The sequence below is a fragment of the Aptenodytes forsteri genome, unplaced genomic scaffold (genome assembly GCF_000699145.1).
Source record: "Aptenodytes forsteri isolate BGI_AS27 unplaced genomic scaffold, ASM69914v1 Scaffold23, whole genome shotgun sequence".
Taxonomy (NCBI): Eukaryota; Metazoa; Chordata; class Aves; order Sphenisciformes; family Spheniscidae; genus Aptenodytes; species Aptenodytes forsteri.
The window spans coordinates 2,343,413-2,353,968 of record NW_008796043.1 but is presented as its reverse complement, the minus strand read 5'-3'; the positions used below and the strand labels follow the sequence as shown (position 1 = coordinate 2,353,968).

Genomic DNA, 10,556 nt, shown 5'->3' with positions numbered 1-10,556 from the left:
CAGATTTTGCTCTAAACGCTAGCTTAAGTGACTGGCCACGATGAGTAGTCAGGAGCGGCTGTAAATATGTAGTCCTTCCCATCCTTTCGCATCCCTTCTGCAAGCATACTAAATGGCCTAGTGGCACAGTAACCTGGCAGTATGCTCAGGCACATTAGAGCCCACGTGCTTCAGAAAGCATTTTCCCGTCGAGCTCGCTGTCTCAATACCAAATTTAGTAATAATTTGATATTATGACAATCTGCAAACAGCCCTCAAAAAAGGAGTGGGCGTATTTCAGGAGGGTAGTGACATTCCAGAACAATAAGCCAGTGGAGTTAGTTATTCTGGATGTGCTGGGATAGCTCACAACACAATTTTGCACAGTAGTATTATTCATTCACAAGTGGTGATAAAACAATTAAATTTAATAATCAGCAAGAACCACCTCTCCCAGGCAAAAAAAAAATTAATAGAAAGACAATATAATCACCACAATTCTTCAGATTTCCCAACTTGTGTTTGTTTTGTGCATGTCCTGCAGGTTTGATTTGTGTTCTCTTTGCTTTGGATTAAAGAGAAAGAAACTGGCATCCTGATTCTGCCCTCATTTAAATTTAAATAAAATCTGATATGCTCCACTGAAATTAAAGCTGTTACATGCCAGTATAAAACAGATCTAAATGAGCAGAAGCAGATACCCGATGTATTTTACTTTAAGAAAATAACATAAATACCTCACAATATCTAACAAGCACTGCATACCCTTTTAATACTGTGATCATTTATGACAAGGAAAATGCAGGTACGCTGCTAACACCCGCATGAATTATTTTATAGAATGATAAAAGTTTATATTAGCAAGATAATTATTACTGGATGCATTCTGTTGTTCCATGTTTTCTGCCTTCTAAGGAAGGTTCAGCTTCAGCAACATACTGATCTTGTATACGGCTTGTTCTTTTCTCTCAGCCCTCACCTTTGCAGCCTCCCTGTTCAAGGGTATTCAAGTAACACACATGTTTCTGAAATGGATATAAAAGAAACAAAGCCAAAAATTCCCAGAAAATTATCTTAGCGGACTGCAGTAAGTATCAGCCACTTAAAGAGACGTTATCTGGTGGATAGCATAAGTGATTTCATATATCGGAAGGTTGCCTGTGTGATGATGTCAATGTTCATTACATTACAAATCTGGTATAAATAACACAGAAAAAAAAAGTCAAGGTAATTTTTTTTTAATAAGAGAAAATTAGTACACTCAGATTTCATTTCTGCAAACATTTGTATGCAAAAGCAGTCATCCTGTGATGCATCTAATAATAATTTCAAAGTCAGATAATTGTTTTAACTTCACATTAAAAATATGAAAATATAATATAAACATATCAAAACATTTGGCAACAAAGTTTGTGTAATACAAAGGATGCCTAAATACTCTGTTGTGGGATTACAGTCTCACTTTTAAAATCTTGTATGTTCCTTTGCAATAGTTAATATTTTCTCAAGAGAAAATGGAATGAGAAACAGTATTTCAGAATGCACAGCAGGTTCTCTTCTTACTTTCATTTAAAGCCACAACATCTAAGTCATATAATAAACAGGTTTTCTGTAAAACAAACAAAAGCAAACAATTAAGATAACTAGAACAGAACAGTTGAAAAGCTTGAATTTTCATGTATTTTAATAGGTAGAAGATTTGGTGGGGTCACTGGATATATTTTTCCTTTGAATATTTAATTAAAAGAGTGCAGTTTTCTAATAAATTAAACGGAGACTGATGCCCATGCAAGTCCCAGCTTGGTATATTTACACTCTTTAGCTGCCTCAAACATCTCTCCTAACTCTGAAGGTGACAGATGATAGAAAGTGTCTTTTGAGGAGACACTACAAACCATATGAACTGATCATGTAAATCTTTACTCACATGAATTGTTCTAGATGTACAGGTTCTTCTGTTGACTACACCAATTTTCACTAATTTGCAGTTAAGTACACTAATCTTTGAAGTATTTAGCATGGGGTGCAAAAATCCAGTTGAAAGGAACAGGGAAATACAGAACATCAGTACCCATTAAAAAAAGGCACAGGCTATTAATTGTTATAAAGGACGTTAACTTGTTTTGTGAAATTCACTAAAATTCTCTATTTTCTTGCCTGTATTTAATAACCAGGAATACCCCCAAATGGAAACAACTCGGTCTTTATCAAGATAAACTATCAAAATAGCACTCCGCCCTTGTAAAACATTTATGTACTGATTGCAAAAGCAGATTAAAAAAAAAAATATCAGCAAAACCAGGACTCTTCCTTTCAGCAATAAACTCAACTAGATAATTAGTGCTGACCAGAGAACAATCAAACCCACTTGTGCAATACAGTACGAGTACATGTTGCAATCTTGTACTCTAAAACTATGAACACTCAACCCTGAACTCAGACACAAAGACATCGAGAATATTGTCACATGCCTAGGGAAAAAAAAGTCCTAACCTCTCTACTTGCCATTCTCCTGCCTGCTTCTTGGCAAGGTTTACCAAGTATGTAATGATACACAGAGAAGTAAGTGCAACCACTGGATTCACCACATTCCTCTCTCAACCCAAACCCAACAGCCATAAACAACCTTTCCTGACAATAAAGAGAAGCTTCCAGAGAGAATAGCTATCTAGGCTGGCGTTCATGAAATTCAAAGCACAGGAAAAAAAAGGAAAAGGGGAAAAAAGGCATCATGTAGTACAGTGCTAATCATGATTCAGAATTGAGAACTTACACATACAGTGTCTGTCACAGGGTAGTTGAACATTGACTACATCCAGAAAGGTTCACCTAAAATTACTCAGCTGAATCAAAACAAGAGGAAAATAAAAGGTTCCCCCATCCCCCATGTTACAATAAGCCTTATGCCTCTTTTGCTGAGAATATTTAACACTACCTAAAATTCTGGAGAAGATGCATGAAATTTGTTTCCTTTTTCCTTCTGTAGCCATAGTTTTAGCTCTTCCAGCGTGCTGGCTGCCCTCTGGCAGGGCCATCCCCACCAGGAGAGTGGCTGAGCCCGTTCCTCCCTGGGGCTGCAGGGACCCAGGAAGGCTTCCACAGTGCACGCTGGTGGGGGAGAAGACGAAACACTTGGGAAGGGATCAGAAGTGATGGATAGAGGCAGGAGCAGAGGGCAGGAAAGGTATCGTAGTGTCCAAACCTCAGGATGGATGCCAGAGCTGTCATCAATAAAATTATTAACACTTACTGTTCTGACTCAAGAGTACTGGAAGACTGTGACTTACTGTTTTTGTGCACTTTTACTTGTTTTTTTGTTGGAGTGACAAGTACCAACAGACATAACATTTTTATTACCCTTGAGAGTTTGCACAAATTCCAACATGCAGCTTTGTAACTTCTGATTTGTTTTAATTTTTTACACACAATTGTGTAAGGTGCTTGAGTGCAGGCATCAGCCATTATGATTTGTGCTAGGGAGAGACTATTTGATAGTCTTCAAGTGTAGACAGTAAATGTAAAGTACGAAGACCTTTTTAAAAGAGGGCGCAAAGCAGAATCAAAAGTACACAACCATAACCTTGTCATCTCAAGCAACAAGACACCACTCTGGTTTAGCGATAAGATTCTGAGGGGGAAAAATAAAAAGCTTTGAAAGATAATGGTACAATAAGAAATTTAAATTTACTCTATTGAGACCAAGAAATAACACTGAGCATTGATTATTGTGGACATAGGCCAAGTAGGTTTTGTTTCACCCCTGCTTCTTCTCCTTCAGAAAAAAATTCAGTTTAAGTAGTAAAAGAGTTCTAGAAAAATCCCCGTTTGAACAATTTCAGAATTCAGGTTTCACTTACTTAACTTCAGAGGAAACAGGTAATTTGAAAGTGGTGTAGGTTACGTCTAACTTCATGCTTTCAGTTAAAGGGGAGAAACTTGCGTGTTCCTTAAACAGTGAAGATGCTTATTTGCAAATACTTTACTACTTAATAGTACTTTTGGGTGGCAAGTAATCTGTTCATGTATCCTTAGCAAGGATCCTCAGTATTAAGTGATTAAGAATGGTGAAACATACTTGACAATGAAATGGGTCATATAATCTGTAAAATCATTATCTGATAGTAGTTCATCAACAAATTAACCAGGACATAAAGACAAGAACCACCTCTCCACAAATAAAGAAGAGGTAATAGTTTTAAAGGCCATTTAAGAGTTGAGGACTTTAAGAATCACTTCAGTTTGATAAGGCTATTCTATACAGGATCTTCATCAAGCAAATAAGGGCCTGGGATTCATTTAAGCAAATGTGCTATACACACATTTTAAAAGCGCGTATTCATAACCTGAAGAGATACTACGAGTCCTGTGTAAAGCGCTGAAGGAAGGATCAAGCAATCCCACGTTGTGCTCAGCTTCAGCCAAGCCTTGGAATAGGTGGGGCACCCTCCTCTCCTGAAATTACAGCAGGGAGGTATGCAGATCTCTCCCACTTGTGAGAACAAGGCGGGCAGCATTCCTTCTTCAGGGTTCCCTGAACACTAACACTTCCAGCTCATATTTCAGCTCAGCCTGTTGGAACTCACTGCCTGACAAGCCAGCCAGCAAACAGTAGAAAACTGTGAGAAGGTGAGAAGAACCAAAACGGTACCGAGAAGCTCAGATTTCCACTTCAGCATCTTGGGCAAAGTGGGGTTTTGAAAATACCGCCACAGACACAGATGCCGCTCTAACCCTGCAGTTATTTGAGTAAGACGTTGAAATCTCCTGCTATCAAACACTATTTTTTTCTGTTAAATAGCGCAGCAGACATGTCCCACCTAACAGGCAGGCATCTGTTTAAGCTGGTTTTAAGCTCTCTGCTGAGTCAGTGGAGAAGATCAGACAGGATGAAATGCTCTCCACAGCCGGCTGTCTCGCCTCCCCAGCTCTAAGCAGAGTTTGTATCACTGGTGTGCAATAGATACCTAACTTCTAGACACAGGAATTGTGATGAGATGGCTGAGATGCCAAATGTTTTTTGCCCTTTTTTTTTTTTAAATCAGGGAAGAAAAGCTAAGCTGGTATACAAAGGGAAATATCATCAAAAAATAAGGGAAGCTCTTTGAATGGCTTCTAATGGTGTAAATTTATAAATCTTAACTAAGATCAGCTGCCCATTCCTTGCTGGAAAACTGCTCCGATTAGCAGTGTCATACCAAGTTGGATTCACCTACTCCAGCACCACTTCTTGGTATTTTGATACTGGTTTAGTTATTTTGGAGGTGGGGCTCACTATGGGTTTGGACGAATTTTACCCTATACATTTCAATGTCCTCAAGATAGGCAGAGCTGGAGTGCCTATCTATGAGCTTCAGAGAAACAAGCAGAAGGGACTGTACTGAAGTTACTATTATTTATTACATCTTTCACCTACTCCAGCACCACTTCTTGGTATTTTGATACTGGTTTAGTTATTTTGGAGGTGGGGCTCACTATGGGTTTGGACGAATTTTACCCTATACATTTCAATGTCCTCAAGATAGGCAGAGCTGGAGTGCCTATCTATGAGCTTCAGAGAAACAAGCAGAAGGGACTGTACTGAAGTTACTATTATTTATTACATCTTGAAATTTCAGGGATTTTTTTTCTAATGACAAAATGATCACACTTAATGACTGCAATAATTTTGTATATTTAACAGTGATAGTTGACAAAGACTGGCAAAGCATGGCAGAGAACTTCATGCAACCAAGTTCATGTGACTTCTGTGCCTGAACCGCCAGTAGAGAGAGCTCAGTTATTAAGATCAGCCTTGCCATTTTCTTGACGTGTATTTTCCCTGTATTCCGTAATTCAAATTACTTGTTCGAAATGCAAGACAGTCCTCTCACAACAGGAATGGGCAGGACAGGGCACAAGCAGTTATCAAGCAAGAGCTAGGGATATATTAGCAGGGAAAGCGATCGCTGGGGGGACAGGGACAGGAGCAGGAGAGGATATGGGGTCAGACACAGCAAGATCTAACTGCTGCAGAACACCTTCCTCAAGAAATGGGGATGAAGTCCTTGCTCCCAAAGCCTGCTGTTCCACAATGTCTAAAACATCTAACCCACTGGCAAAGTGTGGGTCTCTATCTCCCTCTTCTGTTAATACCACGTAGACTATAACAATGTTGTACTGCAATTAGTTAGTTCACAAACTTGAGAAGACAGCTGTGCTGTTACTCTAGGGTTCCTCAACCCTACAGATCATCTATGTAAGGATTAATATAGTTGCACCTCCAAAACCCTATTTAAGAGAGCAATTTGGCTTCAAAGTCAAGATCTTGCAGAAGCAGCAAATGCCAGAAGTAAGTCAAGTGTGTAATATTCCTTTGGTCTCCTAGAATTTAATTTCTTTAACTTTAATCATATGAAACCATATAGGCTGAGATATGGAGTCCTCTATAATTGATGGAGAGAGAAAGGCACCTCCAGAAAACAATTTTATCCTAAAAAGATGCATCTCTCTTCATTGAACAGACATGATTCCAGACAACCACACCAAACCAGTCATGTAAATTTTAGCTGGCTAAGGTTGCACACTAAGATGAATCTCATCCCCTATACTCAAGCATTATGATTAAGTTTTGATTTACATGACCTAATTATATGCTACTGTTTCCAGAAGAGTATCTGGTTCATTCAATGTCCAGAACAGACTTTTTTTTTTTTTAATTTTTTTTTTTGTTAATTAAACAAGGTGATAGTGTAGTAAAATTATGCCCTACGTTGCACCAGCACTAAGTGAGTTGGTGTCATTTATCCTCTTTGCTTTAATCTCTGTACCTTGGTTCCCATGTGTGCAATGCTGAATATACTACCTAATGTTACTAAGAAGGTTATGAAGATAAAAGTCTAAAATAGATCTAAAATACAGCATTACAAGCATTATGAAAAACCTCACAAAGAAATTAATATTTTGTGGTCAGTACAAGATAAATAAAGGGCAAATAAAGCCTGGGGCTCCATGCGTGACTGAAGATAATAAAGCAACACTGAATGTGCACTGCTGGAGACACAGGGATCTTTTGGACAAACTAACAATTCCATGAACCTTGGCAATAATGAAATCTGATTTCCTATGGATTTGGGTCTTGCAGTGAATTAAATTGGATATCCGCGATGCAAGCTCCAGCTGGAGTGGCTGGTCGAAGCATTTTTCAGTCTCTCTGTGTAGTCATCTCTGTCTAATACTGTGTGAACTAACGCTGGAGACTTTCCTTCTGCAGAGTACTCGGCCTCTCCTCCGCCCAACACCTTATTTTCAAGGAACTCCTTGGGAGCTTAATTATCTTTTAGTTTGACCTGTCAAATTTGTTTAAAATCAGCTAGCAAGTTCCAAAGGTACGTTAGGAGCAAAGGAATTGGACACACAGTGTAATCTCAAAAATCTTGTTGCCATAGGAGAGGAAGGTAAAGAGATCAAGGAAGGACAGAATTGACGCCTGCTACTTCTGAAAGTTTATCTCAAATGACATCCAGCTGTTAAACATTAAATGTTACTCTCAACAGCACAGGGAAAGTTCTTAAATGGATTTTGACTGTTCTCTGCTCAGCAGATATATGTTTATTTAATATTATATTAAAACAATCTTAGTAGTCAATCACTCTTGGGAGGTAGGCAGAACCTAAGTTTTGGTTAGTTTTATAGCAGTCTTCAGAAAAGGGCAAAAACTTCATTTTTTTTTTCTTTTTGTTGAACACAGTTTCCCTCCTTCTGCTCCTAGTTTAGAAAAATACTAACCACCACACCCACAAAGACAGAAATGCAAAGGCTTGTAATATTTTTTTAAAAAGCTAGTTAAGAAGAGCACTGCTCGTCAGCCATGAAACCAAACAACACAAAAGTGCAAATACTAACTGCATTCTGGGTGGTATTTTTTTGGTTTTGGTTGTTTTTTGAGGACTGACTCACAAGTACAAATAGTTCACTGGCAACCAGAAGCACTGTTAAGGAACAGCTGCCATCCATTAATGAACAGGTTTAGGCATATCCGAGACTCTTAAGAATTGTGAATAAATAAAATACCGTTGTTATTTGTCAACGTGTCTAAGCAAACCTCTGAAATAAGCTGTGTCATTAACATTCGTTTCCACTGCAGCCTTTCTAATACAATCAAATCAGTTATTATTAACTGATTGGTTTGAAAATCGTGAGTTCTCAAAAATATGGCAAGACTCCTTAGCTGTTACCAATGTAAGCTGTCAAATAACATCTGATTGTTTTAATGAGACTACTACCCATGTAAATTAGAGCGATAGGATTAAGACCCAGCATAGAATGGCTGAGATGATAAATATCTGAAAGGTCAAGCAGCACTTTAGTTATCTGAATCGCTGGGATACGGAAGTCTTCTCTCTCCCTTAAGACCACCACAAGTAAAACCACAGAAGAAGAGACAGGAAAATGCAGCACAAAATAATGACAATACAAACTTGCCTTTTTTTTTTTTTTATGTCTGACACATTTTAATGTGTTTTTTTCCCAACCCTCCACTGAACCACAACTTGTTATAAATTTCAAGGGAATCAAGAAGCTCATTACTTCTGTGTGAGCTCTATAACTCCGGACGTTGATCGTCCCCATCTACAGGAGTGTTTTCTTTAGATTTAGTTAATAAAGAAATGCCCGTAGATGGTGAACAAGTGTGTATATAAAAAATCCTAGATGTCCTCAGATTAATACAGCCTGCTGCAATGCATCTGAAAACGGCCTACTGCCTGCCAGCCTGCCCTGCCTATCTATCTTACTTCTGAATGACCTCCACCTACTTCCCAAAAGCATGGCCGTAACAGACTTTTCTAGGGAGTTCCTTAAAATTAGTTTCCTCTGTGGGGCTGGTAAAGCAATGACATGCTTCCACAGAAGCATCTCATCAGTCTGGGACAGGTGGTCCTATTGCAGAAGAAAGGGAGGCCTGCCGTCCCGTTACCTCAGACATAGGTGTCTTGGTCCAAAACACTGTGCAAAGCTGTATCTCCTTTTTACAATCAGCAAGTACATGTTTTACCACTACAGAATGGATGTACAACTGAAGTGATCTCAGACTGGCATCTATCAAGTCATTTTTCACAGCTACTAGTCACGCTTCCTACTGCATTTTCCCTTCTCCAAAATTTCATCAGTTAGAAGAAGTTAAAATTCAAGTACTACATTCAGATTTCACAGTTTTGTGAGCAAGCAAATTATTTTGTCGAACCTGAAAACCATGATGAAACTGTATGGTAGATTTATTTTTTTTACTGTGAACTCTTTCTTATCAGGCCAGTGGCAAAACCAATTGGGCTAAAGGAGTCCTTGTTTAAATCAACAAATGCATTGCACTAAAAATGGCAAATTATACACCAAAGTAATGGTACATGATGCCCCATCAGGGATTGCAAACATTTTTAGATAAGGTGAAATGTTACTACAGACAAACTTGACAAATTCTTACGGTTTACTGTGAACTCTTTCTTATCAGGCCAGTGGCAAAACCAATTGGGCTAAAGGAGTCCTTGTTTAAATCAACAAATGCATTGCACTAAAAATGGCAAATTATACACCAAAGTAATGGTACATGATGCCCCATCAGGGATTGCAAACATTTTTAGATAAGGTGAAATGTTACTACAGACAAACTTGACAAATTCTTACAAACATATTTTTCAAACACACATACATGCACACAGAGTGTACAACTGTATTCTCAAGCAGTTCTAATTAAAGCCATGCAGCGGTATAACATTTGCAACGTGGTCTGAATTTGTTTGCGTGTCCACACTACAAAACCCATGAATTTTCATGAAGATGAGTAGGAATACTGAAGTTCCACTTAAAATAAAAATAAGCACAGGCAATCTTAATGTGAGAAATACCCAAACATCATTTCTGCACGCTGCAGAGAATTCTCTCGGATCTTACCCAAACGCACTGTGCAGAAATGCTCGCTTCACACATATTTGTCTTTGCAGCAGTTATGATCATAGCTACTGTTTTGTAGTTTTCATGCTTCATACTAACAAATATATTCTCTATTTACAGTAGACAATGCCTTTTTCATTTACAAGAAAATCAGAGTTATCTTACTTGAGACTTTTTGCCAACTATTCAAGGACCTGCCATTATCCTCCTATTCTAAATGGTATTTGACTGTTGAGTTGCTGAGCTTCATTTTCATGCTAAAGAAATCAAAAGCTTTTTTTCTTCTTTTTTCTCCCCCAAAATAACCAACTACAGCTTGTGTTATTGTATAATATGACAGGACCTTGATTTAGAAGCAGTCCAACCCTGAGCTATTATTCTGACCATCCCCTATGGCTACTTAATCAAAAGACTGCAACTTGTGACTTTGTCAGTAATTTTGCTCATTTATCTTTATTATGACTTCAAGAGTATTCGGAATAGAAGGTTAGTTTTGTATAACTAATATTGGTGATGAATGGCAATGATAATGCATTGCATGAAGAACATCCATTAATGTCTAAAATAATATTCTACTGTCTAAAAATAAATTGCGATGCAAAACATTTTCAGAGCTAATTAACAATAATTCAGTCCTACAAAAGTATTGCAAC

General features: G+C 38.1%; 1 protein-coding gene across 1 annotated transcript in view; it reads right to left on the bottom strand.

The window, feature by feature from the left end:
- Window positions 1-1,442: 1,442 nt before the first annotated feature.
- LOC103904242 (ras-related protein Rab-8B) overlaps window positions 1,443-10,556 on the bottom strand; it is a 50,283-nt gene continuing 41,169 nt past the window's right edge. The window contains exon 8 of the mRNA XM_019473740.1: window positions 1,443-1,588. Within this exon, the coding sequence (XP_019329285.1) occupies window positions 1,514-1,588 (75 nt within the window). The 3' untranslated portion in view covers window positions 1,443-1,513. The remainder of the gene's footprint in view (window positions 1,589-10,556) is intronic.